General features: G+C 34.6%; 1 protein-coding gene across 4 annotated transcripts; it reads right to left on the bottom strand.

Moving 5' to 3' along the window:
- On the bottom strand, positions 5,423 to 9,462 carry LOC107643374. Of its 4 annotated transcripts, none has more exons than XM_016346999.2 (5): positions 9,319 to 9,462; positions 6,958 to 9,192; positions 6,242 to 6,443; positions 5,948 to 6,138; positions 5,423 to 5,872 (listed from the first exon to the last, which is right to left on the bottom strand). In XM_016346999.2, the coding sequence occupies exons 2-5, from the start codon at positions 9,143 to 9,145 to the stop codon at positions 5,835 to 5,837; spliced, it is 2,619 nt and encodes an 872-aa protein (XP_016202485.1). In that variant the 5' UTR covers positions 9,146 to 9,192; positions 9,319 to 9,462; the 3' UTR covers positions 5,423 to 5,834. The 4 variants fall into 4 exon arrangements, with proteins under 4 accessions (XP_016202485.1, XP_020979073.1, XP_016202484.1 ...); XM_021123414.1 differs by having other exon boundaries at positions 6,958 to 8,319; positions 8,473 to 9,458; XM_016346998.2 differs by having other exon boundaries at positions 6,958 to 9,171; positions 9,269 to 9,457.

Genomic DNA, 12,918 nt, shown 5'->3' on the forward strand with positions numbered 1-12,918 from the left:
TTTATTTTGTCCTTCATGCATTTGGCGTACATCCACTTCTTTTAGAGTAATATTTCAAATCGATTTCTGAAAAATTTAGTTGGAAAATTTAATTTTCATTTAATTTTAATCAACTAAATCAGTCTTAATTTTTTGTTTTGTTAGACATTAATTTTTATGACAACTTTTGATAAAGAATTAGATAAATTAATTTTTATTATTATTTAATGAATAACAAAATAGTTTCTAAAAAATTTTTGGGTAAATACTTCTATAAATGAACAGTATGAAAAATAGTATAAAAATAGAAATAAAAATTAGTAGTTGAAATTTATTGAAGACTAAAGTATAGAGTTAAATCCCAAAATAGTCATTGAGATTGGCGTCGTGCAATAAAATCGTCTCTGAGATTGACAAAAATGCACCATGATAGTCCCTAACTCATTTTTCATTAACGACGTGATGACATAGCTTGATGACGTGGCCTGCTAGTGATACGTGTCACTCCATGATTTGGCCACGTGTAATGGTATGATGATGTGTTGACCAGTAACAAGTGGCATGCTGATGTGGATGGTTGTGCCATGTGTCACAATGATATTTGGCCACGTGTCTATTTGTGTCACGTGTCACAACCGTATTCGTCCATGTGTCATCCATTATGTTATTATTGTAGATGCACCAAATTAGTCCCTCACTTTGTATTAAGTGACTCATTTTAGTCCTTGAAATTGAATGTCGTGCACCAAACTAATCCCTTCACTAGTTTTTTCTCATTTTTTCTATAAATTCAGAATTCTTAATATCTTTGAATCCATTAATTCCAATTCTATTTTTTCACATGTTATTTAAATACAAATATTTTTATAAAATATTTTTTCACTTGCGGGTACCCTTAACCGCCGTCTTGGAGTTGAGGTGAAGACATTTCAAACACCCCCACTACCATCTCCGACCTCTTTCGAAGATGGTAGTAGGGGTGCTTGAAGTGCCTTCAGTCTATCCCATTTACACACATTGAATACGTGTATTTCATAAGAATCGAAAACAAAACGTGTATTTTAATTCTTAATTTCTTGTTAAAAACACATGTTTTTTTATAAAAAAATGTGTCTAATCAATTATATAATTCTTTTTTATAATAACATCTTTATATATTACAAAATTTATCAATGTTAAATTATTTAGGAAAAAAATTATATAATTAAAACTAACATCTTAAAATTTTTTATAAAAACACTTGTATTTAAATGATATGTGAAAAAATAAAATTGAAATCAGTGCATCCAAGATATTGAAAATTTTAAATTTTTAAAAAAAGGAGAAAAAACTGGTGAAAGGACTAGTCTGGTGCACGACATTCAATTTTAGGGACTAAAATGAGTCACTTAATGCAAAGTGAGGGGCTAATTTGGTGCATCTACAATGATGGCATAATGGATGACACGTGGCCAAATAGCATTGTGACACGTGGCACAACCATCTACATAAGCATGCCACGTGTCACTGGTCAACACATCATCATACCATTACACATGGCTAAATCATGGAGTGACACGTGTCAATAACGGACCACGTCATCAAGCTATGTCATCACGTCGTTAATGAAAAATGGGTCAGGGACTAATATAGTGCATTTTTGTCAATCTCAGGGACGTAATTGGTGCAATTGGAATTTCAAAAATGATTTTAGTGCACGACGCCAATCTGAGGGACCATTTTGGGGTTTAACTCCTAAAGTATACAACTAGAACTTAGATTTGGGTATAATTTCTTTTTTAAATAAAAAATAGAAATAAGCATTAGATAATGGTTATATACCGGGCTAATTTTTTTTATATGGTGTTTTATTCAAATCGGACGGTCCGATTTGTTTGAAGAAAAAAGTAAACTACAAATCGAACTCTCCGATTTGTTTGAAAAAAAAAAGAAAACTACAAATCGCATGGTCCGTTTTGTATTTTTTATTTTTTAAAATAAAAATCGGACGGTCCGATTTTAATATTAAAAATTTTTTTATTTTTGAAATCACAAATCGGACCGTCCGATTTATGATTGTTTGGGAAAAAATAAAACAAATCGAAGGCACCCATTTGTAGCTCCCATAACAAAGTTAAATACTTCTCTTCTCACATAATTGAAAAATACACTCTTCTCTCTCACACGAAAAACAAAAAGTTCTATATACTGAAGTAGTGTTTTCCGTTCGTATCTTTGTTTAATGAGATCATTTCTACCAATTATGTCAACTATTTTATCTTTTCCACAATATTCACACGATCTTCACAAACGTCAGCAATTAGGTTTCTTGTGAATTAATTTTTTTTTTGGTTATCCACAATTTCTTCTGACCTAACTGGTCAAGAACTAATCCATCGCATATCAGAATTTTATTTAAAAATTTACTGTTGACTAATGAATTGTTACATACACAAAATAAGATTAAAAATATAATAAATTTTAAATATTTAAAATTTATCATAAAAAATAAATTAGATAAAATTTAAACATCAAATAATAAGTATCATAGAATTAACCTTTTTTTAAGGTACGCCGAATAGCTTATTGGACTATTAAGTGATAGGTGATAGAGAAAAAATGACTATTTTTTTGATCGTGGGTCTAAATATGACACTAGTTATTCTATCAAAGTGTATTTTGGACTCTAGTCTATTTTTATGATAAAAGAGCTAGTTTGGTTCATCATTATCAGCTTTGCTTTTTGTCATTTCTGTTTGTATTTGCTTATTTCATCAAATATAAGATAGAATATCAAATATTGTCATCATGATTCATGAGATAATCATTGATCAGAAAATGCATTACAATGATCTTTACTCTTCATAAGGAATATATTATAACCTGCATATTTGGAAACATTGCTACTGTTGCAGCACACGATCACATCATAAGAGGTCCACGGCCTTCTTTTTATTATTATTATTATTATTTAAAAATCTTAATTTAGAATAAACTGTATGTGTTTCCTTACTCTACACCTATGATGCACGGACAATAATACGAACACGAACACGGGACACGACATGATACGGGACACGTCGACACGCGAATTTTAAAATATTTTTTAGATAAATTGTAATGATATTTTGATATTTTATTGATATTAAAATATAAATTAAAATTTTTAATTATTTTTAATGTCTTATTTTAATTATATCAAGTATTTAAAATATATTTTGTTTTAATAAATAATAATATATACTATATATAAATTTATTTTAAGAATATATGTTAAGAATAAGACTGGACACGCGGACACGTGATGGTATTTAGGTGTGTCCAGGCGTGTTCGGAAAAAAAATTTTTATTTTTTATTAAGACACGGTTGGACACAGCAGACACGCGTGTCGGTGAGTGTCGTGTCCAAAATGTGTCTGACACGCGGACACGATAACTTAGCGAAGTGTCCGTGCTTCATAGCTCTACACTAGATAATATACAAAAATAGAGGTAAGCTAAAAAGACAAAGAAGACGCATAAGTCATAACCTTTATTAATGTTATTTTATCACTCAATCTCCCAAATTATAAATGAAATTAAGGACATAAGGAATGTAATTTAAACATTAATATGTGAATTTGACTCAATAAAGTAAGTTAAATAAATACAAATATCTTATAAATCATGTAAAAATTATAACACTTTTAAAAATCATTAATCAAAATACATAAATAAATAGATCAAAACATTTAACAGATTAAGACGTTGACAAAAATAACTAAAAAAATGAGAATAGAAAAGTTATAAAAGATTTAAAAGTTTGACAAAAATAAGAAAATAACTCATTGTGAAATAATTCTATTTTTGTGAATTGGATTATGTGACATTATGTAAGGTGGTCACGTTAACATTTGTGTTTAGCAAGTTAGTCCTTTTAGTCAACAAATCTTTCATATGTAAGGTGGCCACTAATCCTAATGAAATTCAAATGCACTCGGTAGAAGCTAATAGATGTGACAACATGGAAGGAGCAAGTATTACATAATCACGAGTGTCAATGTGCCATGTTTTCAGCCAACCAAAGTAATCAACAAAAACGGTACTATTTTAGTTACCTATGTAAGTTCTGAGATGTCAAGAATATCAGTTCAATTTGTCCTGAGAAACCATACTAATATCTGCATGAATGCACAAACAAGAAAAGGAAAAATTTCCAAGAAAATTAGAGAACTTACTGAGAAAGGAAAGGGAAGTTATGAAAAGTGAGGAGGCTAAGAAATTCTTATACCATTTTAATAGTTGGGTCTTGGCTTTGCTAGAATAAAAAATAAAAGGCAAATATATAAAAAATAAATAAAACAAATAAAGGTAAAGTATATTTTTTGTTCCTGAAGTTTGACAAAAATTTTAAAAGTTTTATTTGTTTTAATTTTGTCCCAAAAATTTTCAATTTATATTAAATATACTCCTAACAGCTAAATTTTCAAAAAATTTAAGACCAATCCCATAATAATACTTGACAAGTTGACAATTATGTTTGATTTGCTTGTATTGAAAGTTGTTATGTAATTATTGTTGTTAGCTAAATTTTTTGAAAAATCAGCCGGAAGGGATATATTTGATGTCAATCGAAAACTTTTGAGATAAAATTGAAATAAATAAAACTTAGAGATATTTTTGAAACTTTTCCCAAACTTTAGAGATAAAAAGAATACTTTACCAGTTTGTATAAGCTCTCAACCGAATAAGAAATAAAACCAAGAAACACACTGATTCACATATGTTCATTATGTTTACCATGAACAAAACTCAAGAACCACGGCAACTAGCCAACTAAGGAACCACATAAAGAATAGGACCCAAAAGTCAAAGTCTTAAAATTAACAATTTGAGACTCATTAGCTCTTTACCTATATCGTTCACGATTAACTCAATCAGCATTCTAACTCTACTCTATATTCCATCACCATCAACCTAAACTAACCAACAATCCCATTGGTTCCTTCAATTTTGCCTCATTCCAAAGTCCAAACACATTCAGCTCACAATAAACATCACAGTAATGAGCAGTAAACCTTAGCCCCCATGAAACATGAAATTTATAGATGATTTTTCTAAGAGTAGTTTACAGGATGAAGATGAAGATTAAAGGAGTACCTGAGAATGAGGATGACAGGAAAGCGGGAAGTGTATGGCGGCAAAATGGCGTAGACAAAATGGAAGCATCCTCTTTAGTAAAGGCTTGAATGCAAAAAGCACAAAATAGACTTTCCGGAAGTAACTTTCCTCATGGCAACGACACAGTTCGATTCTGAGTGCATTCAATCTATGAATAAGTCTCTCAATGGCTACAATTGTTGGGCATGGGACATGTCAAAATCAACAATTATTTTTTTATAAAGAGACCAAAAGAATATTATAGAGTTGAATTGAATTAAAGTACTTGTCCCCTAAGATTGTGATTCACAAACAACGACTATAAGCAAAAAAAAATCCGAGAGACATTTCGCAATTGCAAACAGCCAAACATATCAATTCACAAGATGAACAATCTTAGCCAAAACACATTCAAGATCCACTAGCTCGTTCTGTTACACTTAAGAGTTCAAGTTTGTAAGAGTTGTACCCTAAATTGGAGCGACACACGCTGCAAAACTAGCAAATAAACATAGGCAACTGTACAAGAAGTAACAGATCTAACAAGAATTGGGACATCCTCCTCTTCCCAAAAAGTCCACCTAGCAATTAGCCACTAGCATCAGGAAAACAACTGGAAAATGTAAATAATACGCATTTTCTGTGCTGGGCAATAACGAGGATCATCCACTATCTATTGTCCCTCATCAGCATGGATCATACAGACCAAAACAATGGCTCTCTGGATCATCCACTATCTATTTCCCATAATTGAAAATTTCATCATCATCAAACCCTGCAAACAGATGGAAACATGTTAATTAATGGCATTGTCTAGCAGTTTCCACATCCATTGAAACACACAATTTACCTTCGCCCAATTCTTCAGCTTCATCATTTGACGGCCTTATGAGCATTGAGTTAACAGAAGGGTCAAGTACCATCCAATATGAGCTCCCATTCTCTTCAAAGAGTAAATCACTTGGCCTGATCCACTCCTCAACCATGCCAATGCTATTGAAAGATAACGGATCACTAAAATTTTGTTCTTTGCTAGTGAGCCTGAAAGAAAATCAAACAACAGGATATTAGTCTACAATCTATCTAAACTTTTTCTTCGAGAAAATAAAATAAAATCTATTAGTCTACAATGGTCCAAGCTCACATTTGTCTTAATTGTAAGTTGTGCTGAACAAAGGCAAGATCGCTGAGATGTTGGCTTACTATAAAATTCCCCGAATTCACTTTTTGTTCGAAAGACATCTGGTTTCTCTTGTACATTGGCAAACTGCATGTCTGACTGAGAATACGAATTGATAAACGGGATAAGTTGGGGCAGCCTCCTCCATATGTTGACCACCATTCAGCTATAAATGAAACACACATTCTTAATGAAAAACAAAGAAACAAACAGAAAAGAAAAAATAAAAGGGAATTCTCACAAAGGGTCATGAGAGAAAGGAAATACTCAAATAGGATAAGTGGCATAATTGTTAGTGTGATAATTCTAGGCCAGTCATATAAACATTATCTCCACCTTTTTTACAGGATTTCAGAATTATGCTGGCAGTCACTCTATGATGTAAACAAGCTTACAACCACAAGGTCAATGGGGAGGTCGACACAGAAAATTTCTATCTCAGCTCATATAAGTTAGATCGGTTTACTTGTCACAGCATAAGCATTTTATGCAAAAGAGAAGGCAGATATTTCCCCGTTCAGTTTCTCAGTTTTCTACATCTATGCATCATAACTATTTTGAGTAGTGTTTCAAAGATTTAATTTTTTTTCCTATTAAAAGTTATTGAAAGTAGAAGTTAAAACACAACTTGGTTAGTGAACATATATTCCTATCTAAGAGAATAGGTTATTAGCCCTTACTAGGAAGCAGATTATTTCTAGCTCTGATTGCCATCTTTCTCCCGAAATCTCCAGCAGCAGTCTTGTATAAGGTTATCTCCTTGACAATTTTATCTTGGATTCTTGTATCAGGAACTAATCTCTCTATACAATCAAACAACCTTGAGAGAATCTCATTTTGCATATCCTCATGAATACTATAGAAGAACTTTGGATTAAGGTAGAAGCCAGCAGCATGAAGGGGATGATTCCACAACCTTTCCCATCTGTTATGTATAATATTCCAGTACACCATATAATCCTCCCTCTTAACAAGTGCTTTCTTAATAGCTTCTTTTGCCCGGTAAATTCCAGCATAAATGTATCCCATTGCAGGTTTCAACTCACTAGTAGCTATTCTCAGGACCCCCAAGAGAGGAGCTGTTAGACGAACGACCATTTGACATGAGGACCAAAAAACTTTATCACTCAGGATATCTAACATTTCCAAACCTTCTGCTTTCTTTGAGTATGGACAATCCATCCACTCTTGAGATGTGATCATGGTCTGTAACTTGTGTTTGAGATCAACAAATCGTTTTATTGTGGAAAAGTTTGTTGACGAGTGTGAGAATGCAGGATCAACAATATCATTCCCTAAAGTATACCTTCTAACCATACTCAAGACTGCACTACAATTGTAGACAAATCTAGTTATAGATCTAGCTTGTTCAATCACAATACTAATCCACTCAAGATTTCCAAAATCTTCAAATATCAGATCAATGCAATAAGCTGCTGAAGGGCTCCAAAAAAGGGTAGGAAAAGTATCAGTTAGCCACTTACCAGCAACAGCATATAGTTCTTCACCTGGTGTAATCACTTGCAGCACATGTCCAACTCCAATTTCTTCTACTATTTGTCTTATCAACTCATAACACTTTGCGGGAACAAAAATCTCGGTCGAGTCAAAGGTTTTCAAACAGATTATTCCATCGGGAAAACAGGCAAAAAAATTTAGCAGCACTCTACCGGCTTCTGTAGTCAACTGATCAACCAAGATAGAACAGCCTGTCCTCCCCCATTTCAACCTGCACCTCTCTACATCATTCTTCATTTCTTCCACAGAGTATTTCAGGACCCAACCGCGGAGTTCATGCTGCGAGGGACACTCAAATCCCGAACCCCTTGAAGAAATTGCCTCCACCATCTGTTTAAAATAGACTGAGTTCACAGCATCAAAAGGTGCACCAACATAATACAAAAACTGACCTATTGCCGTCTTAATGTCATTGTCAAACCCTTTGGGACCCAATGCATTTTTCTCCACCGCAAGAACAGCTTCAGAATCAGCATCAATATCTGTAGAGTGCATCGGTGTTGAGTTCTTCGTCATTTCTACATTTATACTCATTCCCTCACCAGCAACCACTAACTCATGATTCTCAAACACCTGATTTGAAACCATGGTCTCTTCTTCTTCAGCCTTCTGCTTCTTCCTCTTCTTCGTTGCTGCATTTTTACTCATCCCCTCACCAGCATGAGCATCCACTAAATTTATACTCATTCCTTCACCAGCAACCACTAATTCATGATTCTCAAACACCTGATTTGAAACCATGGTCTCTTCTTCTTCAGCCTTCTGCTTCTTCCTCTTCTTTATTGCTGCATTTTTACTCATCCCCTCACCAACATGAGCATCCACTAAATTTATACTCATTCCTTCACCAGCAACCACTAATTCATGATTCTCAAACACCTGATTTGAAACCATGGTCTCTTCTTCTTCAGCCTTCTGCTTCTTCCTCTTCTTCATTGCTGCATTTTTACTCATCCCCTCACCAACACGAGCATCCACTACCTCATCATTCTCATCCACCTGATTTGAAACCAAGGGCATGACCTCTTCCTCAATCTTCTGCTTCTTCTGCTGCTTCTGCTGCTTCTGCTTCTTCCCTTTCTTAATATTCTTCGTCCCACTATCTTCCAAGCTCTGCTGCATATGAAACCTAACATCCTTGGGAACAAGACTGCAAATGGATCCATTGCCCTTCCTACAAGCAAGATGTTCCTTAACCCTATAAATGCCACCACCATTGAACAACTTCATGCAATATATGCACTTAAGTTGCTCCTTCTTCCCATTCTTAAACATCTGAACATGCTTCCATGCAGGATCACGTTTCATGGGTGTAACTGGAACCTCCTCAAGGTTTATAATTGAACTCATTTAAATCAACCTCAAAACCCCTCCAACTAAAACCTCAACAACATGCACTGTGTCACAAAATTGAAACTAGACCTACTTGTAAGTTCGAATTCTATTCAATAACAAATGATAAAAAGAGTTCACCTTTACGATTTGGATGCAAGAATTGGGAATACGAGGGAAAAAGAACAAACCCGGGTTAGCGTCAGCGTCGTAACGAGTTCTTTGACTTCTTTCTTTCTGTTCGAAGAGGGAAGAGAAGAGAGAAGAGAACCGTGGACGTGTAACCGGATGGACCGGTTAGGGCAAAGAGAGGGATGTATGAATGGAGGATGTATGACTATGAATTGAATAGGCAAGGTTCCAAAGGAGAAAGGTTATCCGGGCCGGTTTGTTTCTGAGTGACTCAGTGGGAAAAAAAACCGAAAGGGAAAAAATCATATTGCTGCAATAGCTTTATTGGAAAATAAAAATGCTAATATTTCAACTATTAATAAATATTATTTAATTTAGTCTTTTTTTTTTTTGAAAATAAGAACTCAACACAACAAGGTGGAGTAGTCAGAGCTAGTCAACAATCCGAGAAAACTAAATAAAATTACAACACGAATACGATCCCTAAGCCATCTCCGGCATAGCCATCAACAACAAAAGGGATTCACACTACTCCACTCGTTAGCGCTAATGAAGGTCATGTTGATAACTTCTTCAACGCCTTTACTTGTATTCTGGAATATCCTCCTATTCCTCTCCATCCAAATGTTCCAGAGAATCGCACAGAAGCACATCAACCGCTGTTTTTTAGTCTCCTTACTCCTCGGTTCTTCTATCCAACTTAGAAAGTGCTCTTTCATCGAACCCGGACAGGACCATTGTCGGCCAAAAGCTGAAATCCAAGCACTCCACACCTGCCAAGTAAAAGTACAGCCTAGAAACAAGTGATGTACATGCTCCACATCAGTATTACATAACACACATACATTATCTTCCTGAGGGATAATACCAAACCGGCTTAGCCTCTCCTTTGTATTCACTCGGCCTATTAGCACAAACCAAGCAAACAGCTCCATTCTTGGTGGAACCAAGCCTTTCCAAATAGTCCTAGTAAAGCTGAAACTGGTGACCTCCTCTGGGAGCAATTCCTCCTGCAACACCTGCACAAATGAGTTAGTTGAAAAAACACCTTGCCTATATATTTCCACACCACTCTATCCTCTCTGTTATGTACTAGTTTTACAGGTCTCACGGCCTCATGCAAATGACTCAGAAGTTCCAACTCCCATTGAAAAAGCTCTCACCTCCATTGGAAGTTCCAAATCCACTCTAACCCATCCCAAAACCCACAGTCCCGTATGACAGATCCCCCTTGGTTTGAAACAGAGAAGAACCTCGAAAACTAATCCTTTAAAGCTCCACCGAAAAGCCAAACATCCTACCAAAATCGTGTCCATTGCCCATCACCCACCTCCATTGACAAGCCTGTAACCATCTTATCCCTAATATATTGATTCGTGATATGTACTTGGCATATATCCTTCCATGGGCCTTCTCTAGATGGTAGTACTTGCGTTGATAGTAGCTCAGTTGGGTTCAGATTATGACAGGAACACACTACCTTCTTCCACAACGGGCACTCTTCCTTTGAAAACCGCCACCACCACTTAAACAACTGAGCAGTATTTCGAATCAAAGCATCCCCAACTCCCAACCCGCCTAGCTTCTTAGGAGCCTACACCACTTCCCATCTAACGACTGCCATACCATTTCGACCATCCTCCTTACACCACAAGAATCTTCTCTATAATGAAATCAACTTCTCAGCAACAGCTTTTAGCATCTTGAACAGACTCAAATAATACACTGGCAAGCTATTTAAGACTGATTTGATAAGCACCAGTTTCCCAGCTTTATTTAACACCTTAGCTTTCCACAAACTGAGTTTCTCCTCCACTCTGTCTATGATAGGCTTCCAGGTCTTCACCAACCTCGGATTTGCACCTAAGGAGATTCTAAGGTATTTGACTGGAACAGTGGCCCTTTGCAACCCAACAACTTGCACATACGCCGGGCCCACTGCTCATCACAGTTGATTGGGATCAAGCTGGACTTATCAAAGTTGATGTTAAGCCCTGACATTAACTCAAAGCATCTCAGCATCCGCTTGTAATTCCTTATAGTCTCCTCATCTGGTGGGCAGAATAGAATGGTATCGTCAGCAAATTGAAGGTGTGACAGTTCTATACTGTCTCTGCCAACCAACAATGGTGATATCCGTCTGTTCCTAACTGCCTCTCCAATCATTCGATGCAGGACATCCACAACTAAAACAAACAAGAAGGGTGAAAGGGGGTCACCTTGTCTCAATCCTCTTTCCATTTTGAACGGCTTAGAAGGCGATCCATTTATCAGAAGCGACATAGAAACAGTGGTCACACATTCCATAACCCAAACTTTTCATTTCTGTCTGAATCCCATCTTTTGTAACACAGTGTCCAGGAAGTTCCATTTGACTCTATCATAGGCTTTTTGAAAATCGAGCTTAATTTACTCTTTTTTTATGATCTCGTTTTACATTTTTTCCCTTTTTCTTCCTAAATATTTTCTTTATTTTTTCACAACACGTAAACACACTATTAACAAAATATCTAAAAATAAGAGTATTTATGGTGTGAAATGGATCAATTTAATATATGAATACACCAAATCAATTCTCAAAAAAGTTTTAGTCAAATATTTTAATTCTAAAAAAATTAATTGATAAAATAATTCTTAAAGATTATTTTTATTAGATAATGCACTCTACATTAATTTTATCATCAATGAATAACAGCATTTGTCCACATGAAGCGTTAACTTGTTATGTGATTGTTAAATACCAGGTGTATAATGGACAAACAATCTCTATATACAATTACTAAAATTGTGTCGTCTTGCAATTGTTAAAAGTGTTCATATTTATATCGACTAATATATCTTTTTTAGATTTTCTTCGGAACTAAACTGAAAATTTTAAAATTTTTTAAAAATTTAATTGTTTTTTTTTAATAATTTGGTGGAGATTTAAATGTCTAAATTTGTAATCTTATCTTATTGCTATTAATATTTAAGCACTCAAAGAAAAAGCGATTAAAATTTAGCTCTAACGACACCTAATAAGGAAAGCAAGTTATCATTAAATCATGGTGAAAAATGCATGAAAAGTGGACAACTGACATTTATCACAACGTTAGTAGAGACAAAATTGCCGAAAGAGGGCGCCACACATGGATATAGGGTTCCTATGAAATTTTGGGTACTCAATCTACAAAATACTATAGATATTTTGGATCATTTGATATAAATGAATGAATAAAATAGATCTATTAGGTGAATATTTCAAGAGTTATCTGAAATCAATGTGATTTGAATTTGAACGTGAGGTCTAGATTTTTTTAGATGATAATATTCATATCTCTTTCGATGAGGTGAAATTGTCTGAGATTTTTGAGTGAGGATGAATGTGATACCTGCAAGAAATTTCTATATTTAAGTTAGTAAAAATTTTAGACAGAATTTAGTAGACTGAAATATCTAAGTTAGATGAGATATTTATATAGTAAAAAAGACAAGATTGTTATTTTTATGTAACTTATCCACCTATGATGGGTGGTTATTTTTCCTTTTATGTATGAGTTGTTAAGATCTTATATTTGAATTGTTGGGCAAATCAATACGTACAGTCAAGGTTCTGCACGTAGGTCGGGCATACAGATTAATAGGTTCGTTCCTCATGTAGGTCGGATAGACAAAAACGA

The sequence above is a fragment of the Arachis ipaensis genome, chromosome B05, assembly GCF_000816755.2.
Source record: "Arachis ipaensis cultivar K30076 chromosome B05, Araip1.1, whole genome shotgun sequence".
NCBI lineage: Eukaryota > Viridiplantae > Streptophyta > Magnoliopsida > Fabales > Fabaceae > Arachis > Arachis ipaensis.